Raw genomic sequence first — 13753 nt, forward strand, 5'->3', positions numbered from 1 at the left:
GGAACACAATCACCTCTCATGAATGAGAGAATCAGCACCAAGCAATGGAGATCAACAAAAAGAACTAACAACAGGTCAATCATTCAATCAGAAGATACAATACACTGCTTTCATGACATCTAGGTATTCAAGGAATCAAGAGAATGTAATTTTTTAAATTAAAAAAGAAGAAGGTGTTAAACATAGACAGGTAACTCCAGGAAACTACTTTCCCATCAAAGATCACAAATGCAAGCAGTCTACAAGATGCGGATGTTGCTTTACAATGCACAACAGTCTTTAACCGGTTTTATTGAACCATATGTTTCAGAACATAGTGATGGTCAGTAGTCCATGGCACTGAATTTGAATTACAATCAAGTCTATTAGTCACAATACTAAAAGATTATAAAATACTTAACTTACAGTTTGTAAAAAACACAGATTAAGCAAATGGAACATGGGGTATCCATGTTTTTCCAAACAAATTGCAGATAAGGATGCACGATCTCTACTGGTTCAAGTAAAAAATGGGTATGCAGAACCAAATATGCAAGTAGGTATATTAAAAAATGAATGTAATTTGGTTAGATGCAACCATATCCAATCTCTGCAGCTGCACAAATTCACTAAGAGTGCACAATAATCTCAGGTAAGAGGGAAATTGATTTACATTGCCTTCACAAAGTTAACCACTCTAATTATTAAATACCCCTCAACATATGGCAAGGAATTATGGAATGTGAAGCAAGAACTGTGTGTTACAAAGTAACCACACAAATGGTTCCCAAATAGCAACACCACTTCCAGAAGGCTAGCAGAATAATACCTTTCTGATGTACAAATTCAGAAAACTAGTGCTGACATACTCTGCACTATAAAGCAAACTATTATTAAGGTGACAGTGGTAAACAAAATTTCCTTTAGCTTGTGATTAATTTCATTCAAGCATTAACATGGAAAAAACAGACATAAAATATGTTTAAAGATTAATCTTGACATATTAAAGTGCTTTGGTTCTTATAATTAAAATGTATTAGACTTTTGACAGAATTAATTCAAAGTCTTCCAGTGATGCTTTAATTTAGCAGATTGGTGAATTGGACAGCAAGACATCCACTATAGCTGCTTCTTGAGACAGATGATTCATTGTTGAACAACATTAATATCAGAAATTCAAATGTATGCATTTACCATAACAATAAAACTGCTTATGCCATTCTACTTTCAAGTTTCCAAAGGATATTTGAAAAAATTATCATACAGCTGTCTTAATCTGCCTGTTGTTTAAAAGTGGTCGCTGTATAGTACTACAACTTTATCTCCCTCCTTCACTCCCCCATCTCTTTTGTCCCGCCCTCCTGTCCTTTCCCCTGTTTCTCGCTCATAGTGGTTTTTCACCTTGGCTTGTATTACCCTAACGCTAGGTTGCTGGAAAACAGCATTTTGTTCTACATCATCACCAGTGGCATCTTTAGAAGCCACTGTTAAATATTAATAGTAGCCACTAATACCGACAATTAATACAGACCAAAATACTGTAAAAAACAAAGCCGGCGCAGTTTTAATATACAGGCAATTACAATGGCCTTCTATATGATCCTTGCTGATGAAACACCCCTCCCTCTCTTCTCTCCACATTATTAATTCTAAAAATTGGATGCACTAGATTGCGCATTGAAAAGGTTATTGTTAAAAATGGTCACGAAATGGTGGCATTGCAAGAGAACAGACACATGAATATGTACAGAGGAATACTGCCAGAATCAACAGATCTATCTCAGACCATTCAACAACACCAGCAAAATTGTACTGGCACCAAAGGAAGGCCATACAATCTGTGGATAGAAAAGGATTTTTGCTTTCTACCTACCCAGGAGTCTGCCTCCTCCGTCCAGGTTCATTAGATAAGAAATCTTTCAGGCAGCTGGATATTAGTGACTGTGCCTGGGAGGTGGGTAAGGCAAGTCTGGGCTTCACACCACAAAAAAAAAGTAGACAGCTGCACCTACATGGCATGTCTCACCTGGATTTGGTTAAAGCTATATTTACATGGAATGAAATAAATTAATGACATTTTGGTCAAAGAAGACAGGTGGACATTTTTTATAAGAATGTATAAAATAGGTATTTAGAAAAGGGAATGGCAATATAAAAACAGAAGAATAAAACAGGAGGAATTCTGGAAAGTGTCTCGAGGCACTTCAGAAGGGCAGTGTTTAGAGGTTCCTGGGTGCTTCCTGAAGAGGTGTTGATTTCTAGGATATAGTGTTGTGCAGCTTTTCAGTTCCCTGTACTCTGCCAAAGCAAATTGAGAATGATTCGATGAAACAGAAATGAAATAGAAATTAAATACAGTGCCTCGCCTTTAAAATACTGTCTTTTCCAATATTTAACCCTTTTCAGGACCCCAGCTTATGGTGATGGTAGGAAAAATGTGGCTAGAGTCACTTTTAGTCTATTAGTCAAGTCAAGAGACTGCTTAATGTTAAAAAATACAAGGCAAAGACCATAAAAAAAGGATATATCCTCTGTATTTCTGTCTATCCCAAATCTATTTATCAGTGGATTTTTCATTAATAATAAGCTCAACAGTTGTACAACATTTTGCATTCTTCTGTTCATAAGCAGTCTAAACTTTTCATCTACATGGATGTTTTTATTCAACTATATCTTCAAGAACTGACATACTAAATTTAATTTTTTTCATCTTTGTCAATTAAGATGGAAAACTGCAGCCATTATTTCAATATCTTGCTGTCTGTCAGTCACAGAATCTTAGAATAATTTAGTTTAAAAAGAACCTTTGGAAGGTCCAAAGCAGAGCCAGATCTGAAGACAGATCAGGTTGCCCAGGTCATATTCTGTCAAATTTTGAGTGTCTCCACAAAGATGGAAACTCCACCATACCTCTGAGCAGCCATTATCTCTGCAACTGTTGAAAATCACCATCATTGGCCTAACAGTTATGAGCTTGCCTAGTAAAGCTAAGGAGGGAAAAAAATAATTCTTGTTCATTTTTTTGTCATTTTCGATTATGTATCATAAATAAAGGTAGTATTATTACATTAATTTCACCACAGTCATACCTTGAATGTAGTAGAAGCCTGTTGTGCTATGCCAAATGTATGTGTTGTGGCAGTTTTTTCTTTCTGGGGTGCTAAAACACAGGAAATATACTTAAATATATATTTACCATCAGAGGCTTCAAGAACAAAGGTTAAAAAGCCCCCAGCCTTTTCTGCTCAAACCATGACAAAGCTGAAGGAGTTATCCATGTTCACTTAATCCCAGGTTTTTAGTTTTCACTGAAAATAAAATGTCAAAACTTGCCAATGAATTGTCTTGAAAATTATGCATGACTTTTTGCTTAAATATTGGTTGTTACCACACAAGCAGAAATCAACAGCTCTAAAATAGTCATGCCTATTCCTATCACAGCATGTTGTAACTGCCATTTTTTCTTAAATCAAACACACTTTTAAGGTCCATTTTTCCAGCTCTGTGAAGAGCAGGGTATTACAAATATTGCCTGCATCCTATATATCTAAACCCAAAAAGTCAAAGGCCATCAATGTTTTATTAACTGCTCTTTTAATAGTTCTTCACCAAAACTTTCATAATATTTTTAGGTGATTATATAACTGAATAAGAGATCTCTATAGCTTCCTTCTTACATTCTTAATTAGCAGTCTTTTTTTGGTATATCTTACTAAAGAAAATACTTGAAATGTAATTTTCTGTGTGTCTCCTATACAAAGAAAACACAAAACAGAGTACTCCATGGCAGTAAACATCAAAGGATTTCCCTGATACTGTTTATAAGTACATCTTTTAGTGTAACCCAGAACATTATTAATTTTGTATTACAAAATCTCTTTGTTTCTAGAGAATTACTAACAATTTTGTCATTGCAAGCAACATATACATTGATTACTACAGTTGAAATTCACTTTTTACTTGGTTAAAATCCACCACTAAAAATCCATAAAGTCCATTAAAATCCCCCAAAGTTATCCTGGATGAATTTCTAATGCACTTAAATATTTCTGAAAATGTTTCAGAGTTAGATTATTTAAATAATAATTATATTTCCAATTCAGATGGCATTATGCAAATTGTATCATTTCACAAGGGTAATAAAAACTTTGGGACTATGATGTTGCAATCCTTTGGTACTTAGCTATTTAAACTAGTCAGCCTGAATGAGAAGCAGTTCTATATTTCAGACAGAAAAAATCTTTGCAAGATTAATGTAACATGATAAAAGGCCTTAGTACAAAACAGTCAACAGTAGAATACCTTGGATATCAGCAAAACTACTGCTTTTCAACTACTTTCTAAATAACCCAGAATAACTGCATCACAGAGAAAAGGTGATATTTGTCTCGATCCATCAAATGTCTCTGAAAAATTCAACCATCCCGTCAGTCTTGTTTACAAAGAGCACCAATGAGCTACATAGAAATCTGCAGTATTTGCTTTCATGTCTGCCTTGTAGATGAGACAAAAGTAAGCAAAGCTTTAATTCAGCCTTGGTGTCGTCAGCAGTAATTCTAGCATTAGAAGCAAAGGCTGATGCCTTGCCAGGAGAAAAAAAAACAAACAGTACTGAATATACATTTTCAGTGAACTGGGAGATCCTCCCAGACAAGCTCCTTTATAGGCATAGATAACTTTACTGTAAAGTAACTAAATTTCTGTTAACTCTTCTGAGGTGTAACATTTTGTCACTTTGCATCAGGCAACACTTTCCCCAGCTGCAATATTCTGCAGTGATAGCATTCTTTTTATTTTGCTACCCTCACTCTTCATTTATTCACAGACTTTAAACAGATAGATAGATAGATGATAGATAGATAGATAAATAGAAAGATAGATAGATAGATAGATAAACAGACAACCTTTGTCTAACCACTCAGTCACTGTCCTATTCTACATAATTTTTGCTGATTTGTTCTTCTGTATCAAAGAGATTTCTGAGGGTTTTTTACCCTTCCACTTTCCTAATGATTCATTCCCTGGAATGCTTATAGCTACGACTTAGTTCTGTTCTTGGATTTTAGCACCATCTGCATGCCCTGGATAAGTAATTAATGAGATTTTCATATCCTCCTCTCTACTTCTTTTCCATTTTTTATAAGGAACGCTTTTTGCCAATACACATTATCCACAACACTAATATAAATTAACTTGAGTTTCTCTCTGATTCCTCTGAAAGCACTATTTTGGGAAGATTCTATGTGGCTCTTCCAGGTAAAAAAAGAGCATACATTAGCTTACTTCTTTGTGTCCCAGCATAACTACAAAGATAGTGGGATTTTAGAAAATGCAACTGCTGTTCTGAATTGCTCTGGCAGAGAGACTACCATTTCCAAAAGATGAAACTGGAGCCAAGAAAGGCTAAGGAAGCAACCAGAACTGAGCGGGGAAACTGCAATTTTTTTCTTTAAAAACACTAGTAAAAGCTTTCCAGTAGTGTTCTGCAACAGAAATAGTCAAAGAATCTTCTTTTACGATACACTGAATTTGTATAAAGCATGTTGGGGGCTGACAAAAACCGCTAAGTTTGGAATGCCCAGCCAGGGGACTGGTGCAACTACAAACTTTTTTGAAGCTGATTAAAAACTCTGAATCACAGAAATGTGTAAATATACTGCCCTAAATTTAACATATTCCAGATTATCAGCATATGATCATGGTCCTGTGTCCTGGCAACTGACAACATACAACTATTTGACAAACACAGATAGAGAGATATATATATGTATATAGCTCTCCTGATCTGGGGAGGATGGGTATTCTGTGAAAAAATGGGTTTTCCCTTTTGCTCATGTTGGTGAGCACTCCATAAAACTTTCAGTCACTGAGTCTGATATTCTACACTACTACACTGATTCCATGCAACAATAAATCCAGTGCTCCAAAGATGAAAGATCATACCCACAAGTGCTCAGGCCTCACCATCTCTTTGACAACAATAGTCAGCTACAATTCCTCTCAGTTTTATTCAGTTTTTCTGCCCAATTTATTTACAAAATTTGGGGAAAAAAGGGGTTTGGTCTGTTTGTAAGTGAAATGCAACAGAGATTCTTGTTTAAAGCAATCAGAACATCTGAAAGCAGAGATGGATCACTCAAAATGGAACTACAGTGGCCCTTAGTTTTCACCCACCTACTGTCTCATCTTCCTCTTTTTTTAACAAGCAGCATTCACCTCTTTGTTTACAATGAGAATGCCACTCCTGAAGCTGGTGAGACTGATCACAGTTTGTGGAAGGATCCTCAAATTGTATAAGTTTCTATAGTTCTTCTCGATGTGAATATGGCTGTTGAAATTTCAAGCTATGAAGTCCAGCAATGTATCAGTAAAGCATCAAGTTACATACTGTAAGTACTTACACCAAGTCTCCCAGTAAAATTAATTACAAATCTATCCTTCAATTCAAGAACTAATTCCCAAACATACATTTACTCAGCTGAATTTATATACAGTCTTTCAAGGAGCCCATATGTTTCCATTTTGTGGGTCAATGGTTAGCTAAATTGACAGTGTTAAGCTAAAACTTTTCATTACTAAAAGAATGAGCTGAATTTTTGCTCTAAGACATCTCTGAAAATGTCTTTCACAGCAAGTGAAAGTGGGCTGATGGACAGCTCTTGCTTTCAGAAGACTTTAAAAGAATCCATCTCAGACCCTGGACTATTTCTGTTGTAGCACATGTTAGGCCAGATTGTGATCTCAGTCATAGTAGAGTAGCATGATTATGCAAATGGCTATGCCAAAGTAAACATTCTACTAGTTTCAGCTGAGCTATTTCAGATTCGTAAAAATGCAAGAACAGAACTTAGACTAAGTATATTAAATTAATGATGTGTATCATGGTCAGAATGCAGTAATCTATGCAAAAACACTTTTAGAAACTGCCAGGGCTTACAAGGCACATAGTGTTGAAAAAAAAAATTAATTATTTCCACACCTCTTTTCAGAGTATAAGTCAATAGAGAAAAAGGGATAAAGTGCTACAAAATTTCTGAAGTATAGAAGTCCATAATTATTATGCATTATGTACAAAAGCATTGTCTGGTATACTTCATATCACGGACTATCACAACTGGCATTTACAAGTGTTCTTTTAAACTGTAGGAATCCATCCATCCACAACTGAAGTATTCTTGAAGATTAAGATTAATGTGTCATGAATCTTCACGGTTTAATATGCATGACACACTTCCATTTCACACATGTTCTGCATGGGTTGATTGTCGTGTATACTAATATCAAACAGATGTAAATTCTTTAATTTTTGTGCTCCCAAAGTATGTTTTAATTACCTAGGAGGCTTCATGCAGGAAAAGAGGAAAGTATTTTGAAGTAGATTTAATGAAAAATCTAAAAGAAATATCCATTTGATTTTTTTTAATATCATGTTCTTAACAATTTAAATTTTAATATTAAAAAGAATATTTGATATGCAAAAGAACTGCAGACTGCTCTGATTAAATGGCACATTGCTTGTTGTAAACAAGAAAATAAACTTTCATTATTTTTCTAATAAAGAACCTGCCAACTGAACACAAGCTTGGTGATATGAAATGTTTCTGCAAGTCATGGTATGTGTATACAATGCCTAAATTCTTAAATTTGGGTATTTTGCAAAGAAATCAAAATTCCATGTAAAATATCACTATATAAATTCTCACATCAACCGTGCTATAAGTCCGATTTTATGTATGATCTAAATTAAAAAGTCTTTAAATGTAAAATATTTCACAAGCCTCCATTATACAGAGGCTAGAAATGGACATGAAAAGATATCCTAGGTTAAAAATAATGTATAATGAGAAAGCTGTTTCCAGCCAGCGCCAGCTCCCACTTTCTGCTGTGTCAGATGCAAGCTATGATTCTCCAGGACCAGAAGAGCAGCAGAGCCACAGGTTAGGATGGAATAGTGTTGGATAAAAACTGTGAGCTTTAACTAATTCCTAATTTGATCAAACTGAGTTGTTACTGTAATTTCCATGGAAGGTAGAGCACGTCTCTAGCTTTGGGCCTGATCTTACTGAAATCAACAGGAATAGGAATGACTCCCAGGGATTTTGCACTAGAATTAGTTTTAGCAAGCTGAAACAGTTTCCACTTGAAAATGATAATTATCAAAACTCTTACAAATAATAACAGTAATCATAACAGTGTTATATTTGATACATACATGTTAATGTTAGATATACAGTAATAGTAGATAAAATATTATCAAAACTAAGATATTCAGCCCTTCCCCATGCCAGAGATCTTTTTGCACAGTAATGTTTTCAACACCACACAAATTATTTAAATTTCTTGCCTACATACTGACATAAGCTGGCATAGAGCTTTAAAATGAAAATATGAACTGACATTTTGAAAAATAGTGGACAATCATGGCACTAGAGTGCAGTGACCTCTGTCTTCCAGTATTCTCTTTTTTCTTTATTTCTTTTTCCAAATGCCTAAATAAGTGCAAGGTGCCCAGAAACAAGATTTATATTACCAATGAAACCCTAGTTCCAAGGAAGTTAAAATACATTTCCAATGAATTTACTGGGCCAATAAATGAATCTACAGCGTAGAATTCACACACGCCACACAAAACATTTGTGCAGATTTCTAAAAACATACATTCATCGCATTGCAGGAAATCAAGCCTGCATTCCTTGTTCAACCAAAATTCCCTGGCTGGAATAACAGCTTTAGATGTTATTTTTGTTCTCATTCTGTTTTACTTTGTTAAATCACCAGATTTTTTTTTCTTTTTACTTAAGATAAATGTGTGAAAGTGCCTCTTTTCCATTCATAGATGTTATCTTTCTCAAACTTCAAATGATTCATCTGGGTGAATGTAGTTATAAATAATTTATCAAGATACACACCAGTTGTTAGGAAAAAAAAAAACCCTGAAGGAGGAATATCATTGCATAAAATCTGAACATTAAAATTGATTTTTAAAAAATCAATCTTTAATTGGTTTTATTACCTCCTAATCCAGGTCTGAGGCGATTATCATAACCATCCAGAAGTCTGTCTAGAATTCTTGTAAAGATGGTGATGTTATTCTTAGCTTCATCTTCCAGGGAGTCGGCCAGCACTGATCTAAATGGACATTTTACATTTTAGAAAATGCTAGGTATGTTTTAAGATACACTCAACATGCGGTTTTTTCAGGCTGGCCTTTAACTTGCTGCACTCTAACAGGAAGGGTGTAGTTAACAGTATATGAGCATACAATTTACATGTATATATACAACAAGTTCAGAAATATAAGAGTCAATGACATACTATTTAAAATTTCAAGGAAGTCATTTTCCAGTAGTCTCTACTTCTAGTCATTGTTGCCTCACTGTGAATGCTGTTTCAAAGCTCCAATAACACATTTGGCTGTGTAGGTGAAAAAGCCTAAAAGAGCTTCCCAGGCCTCAGTGGCACATCACTTAAGGACCATCTCCTTCCAGCTCTGTCTTATCTGTCCTCACTTAGGTATACTCTATCTGTGGATAAATTCTGTGGATATGCTTCCACCCAATGGTCATGTAATGTACATGACCAGAAGAACTAACATGAGGGAAAACTCCAGTGATCATGCTCAGGGAGTCCTCTGACGCCAGCAGTTGGTGGGTGGAAACAACAATGCTGACTAGCAAGCTGCAGGATAGCTGTGAATAGCCTTCATATTTTTAAAATGTTATTTTATCATAAAAAGCATTATCTCATATTCCACTAGATGCAGACAAACCCTATAAAAGTTGGATAGAGAAAGAAATAATAAATAAAGAATAAAGAAGAATCTATAGATCATCGATTGTTTCAAACTTCCCCGATAAAGAAAGAGACATTACAGCCTTTATGGGTCAAATCTCTGTGGAACACACTAGGGACTGGAACGTGAACCCGCTGCCCAGGCAGCTATGGTGCTTAACAGTCCTCTGGGACCTGGGCACCCAGACCAAAGGGGTTTGGTGTCAGGGAAACCCTCACATGCAGAAAGCCTCACATATGCAACTATTACTGTGCCAACAATTTTAAGCACCATGCATGTGAAATGCATGAGCTCATTAGTCTTACCTACTTAATACCAGTATATTGGTATCAAGAGAGTAAAGCATCATATTCTACATGCATTACCATTTATACCTTTTCCAGCCATCTAAATTTTTAACCTGAAATGTTTGAGTATTTATCATCTTTGAATGAACTACTGATCAAGGCATTCTGAATGCCATAAAAGCAAGCATATTTTCTTCCTCCTCCAAACCAAAAGTAGGTTTGGGTGATGCTTTCTCTAAAGCAAGCTATAAAATGACTAAGGACAGGGCTTTATCTTGGTCTCCAGTTCAACAGCATAGAGGAAGTATTTAAATGTAAATCATTGCAGTCGGTGCTTTCCACCACATGAAACACATAATCGACCCAAATCAGATAACTTCGAAAGAACACATGAAAACGTCATGTGTGATTTTACCGATGTGTTAGTTTTTTCTTAATTTTAATTACTGGATGGATCATTTTTTTGTTTGTGAAATGTATTTCTGTACCATAAGTCTCTGTCATTTTTAAGCCTCTCTTTAAGATACAACAGTTTTTTGAACCCAAGACTCCACTAAGAAATTAGATCTTAAAATTATATCAAATTAGGGTCAAATCCTGCAAACTTTACTCAGGCATAAACTCCTTAATTACGCATGTAGTCTCTTTGACGTCAATAAGATTACTCACTTGAGTAGGGTTTGCAGGATCTGGCCCACTGTGACTCAACTAATACTGCACCATAGTTAGGTATAAAGTGAGATAGAAAATGTAGTTTCAAGAAATATTTTGTTCACTGGGAAATAAACAAAAATAATTGCAGACCTTTAAAATCATATAAAACTTGCATTATTTGGCATACAACCCTTACCATATTAGGACAAGACCTACTGCAGCCAAAGAACCAAAGCAAGTAAACTGAAGTTACAAACTAGAATTAATTACAAGTTTAGGGACTGCAAGCAACACAAAAGTACTATGTGATTAAAATTACTTCCTCTTATGCTCTCACTTTAGAAATGGAGAACTTTAACATAAGAAAAGTTGATTAATAAATTATGTTATTGTTTTATTTTATGTGATTGTGAAGTTGTATGCTATCTCCACCTAGAGGTCTAAAGCTTTAATATCATTTTGAATTCTGTTATGTTTGACTAAAAAAAAAATCAAGAAAAAAAAAAGACATGCCCATATTACAAAATATTTAAGCATTATTTTAGAGATCGTGATTTGCCGTGTGACTTCATGATAATCTCTTTCTCCATCTTGACTGTTCTGTATGGTACAGAATAACACTGATACAGTAACTCCAATAAATCTTTAAGATCCAATAAGGCATTTAAAGAAATTGCTGGTTTAATGGTGAAATAAAGCATGAATTCACAAACTGTTTAAGGACAAAAGACTAGGCTTTTATGGTCCCTAAACTACATTCTACTGCATTTGCTCAGAAAACTGTGTAATACTGCATTCAAACAGCTAAGAAAGATTTTTTCATTACGTTACGACATACCGTACTTTTATAAGCTCTCACACAAGCTTATTCTTAACAGATTGGAACATACATGTTTGCACTGAACAACAAAACTAAATATCCTCTCACCTTGTTGGTAGCCACACCAATAAAACGAGAAGAACCAACTGCATCTCGGAGAGTGTCAGTTTCCTCTTCATCGCCGCTCTTTGCAAAACCTAACGGTGCAAGAAAAACACAAACCCACTCTCAACGACAGTCTCCGCCAAGCAGTGCTTTCAACTTAACTGGAGGAAAAATATGTCACTTCACTGGAGAAACCACTGAAATTCCGCAGCACTTTTCACTACTAGCAACTTATTGTATCTCCATCTTTCCCAATGATCCTGCTCTGTGCAAAGAGGCAACGTATGATCAGAAGTGGCATGTGAGCCGGCGCATCAGATGCTTTCCTGTTCCGTGATGTGAAAGCCCCAAGACGAAGAGGAACAAAAAATAAAAAACGTATGTATGGGAGGACGGGGGCTTAACCACCCCTCGCCTCACTACGGCACACCGCAGCCGGGGGGGCGGGCGGGAGGCAGAGTCAAGCCATTCGCCGGGGCTCGGTGCGGGGACCGCGGGCGAGCCGCCCTCGCCGCCGCCGAGCGCCCAGAACGTTTGACAGCTGCTCGGCAAAGCACCGGCGGCCGCCGGCGCCGCGGGCGGCAGTGGAGGGGGGCGCGGGGCGGCGGCGGGGGGCAGCCCCCGCAGACCGACAAGTTGCGGACAGCAGCGGAGCCCCGCCGCGGGCAGGCGCTGCCAGCGGCGGGCGGGAACCCCCGGGGACCCTACCTGGGAGCTGCGGGCGGCCGGGACGGGGAGGGAGGGGGCAGAGGGAGGGAGGGCAGGAAGGCGCCACCGGCGAGCGGGGCAGGCGGCGCGGGAGGCGGGGAGCGCGGGGCGGCGGCGGCGAGCGCGGCCGGGACCGAGCGCCTTCCGAGCGGCGGGCGCGCGCCCGCGTGCCTGCGCGCGGCTGTGCGCGGAGGCGGGCGGGGGGGCGGCGGGCGCGGGGCTGCCCCGCGGGGCGCGGCGGGGGCGGCGCGGGCCGCGCCCACGGCGGAGCACAGCGAGCCCACCGCAGAGCACAGCGAGCCCACGGCGGAGCACAGCGAGCCCACGGCAGAGCCCACCGCCCCCGCGGCCGGCGCGGGGGGCAGAGAAGATGCAAGTCACCCTGACGAGCCGCGGCTCCGGCCCCGGGGGCTCCCGCGGCCTCTCAGCCCGCGCGGAGCGGGCGGGCGCGACAACGTCGCCGGTGCGCGAACGAGGAACGGGGCGGAAAGCTCTCCCCAAAACGATACAAGACGTTTTCCGTGGCCCTCTCTCCTCAGCCTTTTAATAGCCCCTTGTCAAGTGCGTGTGTGACAGGGCACAACCCCGGCAGCCGCCCGGTGCGCGGCGGGAGCGGGGAGCCGCCAGCCTCGGCTCCCACCCCGCTCCCCGGCTGCCTCATTAACATTCCCTTCCCCACTTGCCCATTGGCACAGTCTAATTGAAATGCAGAGAGAAGAAAAGTCTGTCATTTGAAGTGAGCTCAGGATGCAGACAGACAAGGAAACAAACCTCGCTTTTTTTCCCCTCCTCAGATTGCATTACTTTCTGTTGTATTCTCTTTTAAAGTACGTTGCCCTCCTTTCGAATATGCAGTCTGCTAGTAACTGGACTGCTGCTTGGGTTCATTCCCATTGATTTCAGGTTTTCCAGAGCAAGTAGAACAGAACAGGCTTGATAATTAAAGATAAGGGTTTATATTTAGTGTATCCTCATTTTGCATTGTTAACTCGGAAATAATTAAATAATGCTGGCAGTAATGTTTCAGCTTTTTATTTCTTTTTAAACCATTCCCCATCTATCTCCTTTCACTCTCTTAACTGCCCAAAGCGCCAATCTCAGTTATCCTCTCTTTATGTCACTGGCCTACCTACTTATTGCATTTTGACTGAAGTTGTTTTGATGAGATTTGCTTCTGAATCAACAACAGTTCCAAAATGAACATGTGAAATTGGATGCACAGACACTGGGGGGGAGATAGGAAAAGAAGAAATAAAAATTTCTTCAGTTACCTATAGAATCAACTACTAAAAATTGGAGGATTCTTTTTCCTACTCCTCTCTCTGCTGTTTTACATTTGTTTTCTGCTTCCCAATTATTGAAGATTGCAACTGGAGGTGTCCCTGTTTTCCTTCTCCTTTAGTGGCT

General features: G+C 38.6%; 1 protein-coding gene across 2 annotated transcripts in view; it reads right to left on the reverse strand.

Annotated features, from left to right (window-relative positions):
- The window catches only part of GABRA2 (gamma-aminobutyric acid type A receptor subunit alpha2), a 61467-nt gene extending 49049 nt beyond the window's left edge, over nt 1–12418 (reverse strand). Inside the window, exons 1-3 of one of the 2 annotated variants that reach the window (XM_027717742.2) lie at nt 12347–12418; nt 11642–11730; nt 8993–9108 (exon numbers count right to left, since the gene is read on the reverse strand). In XM_027717742.2, the coding sequence (XP_027573543.2) occupies nt 8993–9108; nt 11642–11712 (187 nt within the window). In that variant the 5' untranslated portion in view covers nt 11713–11730; nt 12347–12418. Of the gene's footprint in view, nt 1–8992; nt 9109–11641; nt 12232–12346 lie in introns of those variants that run through there. The other variant, XM_039384965.1, reaches the window with a different exon arrangement.
- Nucleotides 12419–13753: the final 1335 nt, after the last annotated feature.

The sequence above is a fragment of the Pipra filicauda genome, unplaced genomic scaffold (assembly GCF_003945595.2).
Source record: "Pipra filicauda isolate LSUMZ 115617 unplaced genomic scaffold, ASM394559v2 scaffold116_size3395265_pilon, whole genome shotgun sequence".
In the NCBI taxonomy this organism is placed as follows: domain Eukaryota; kingdom Metazoa; phylum Chordata; class Aves; order Passeriformes; family Pipridae; genus Pipra; species Pipra filicauda.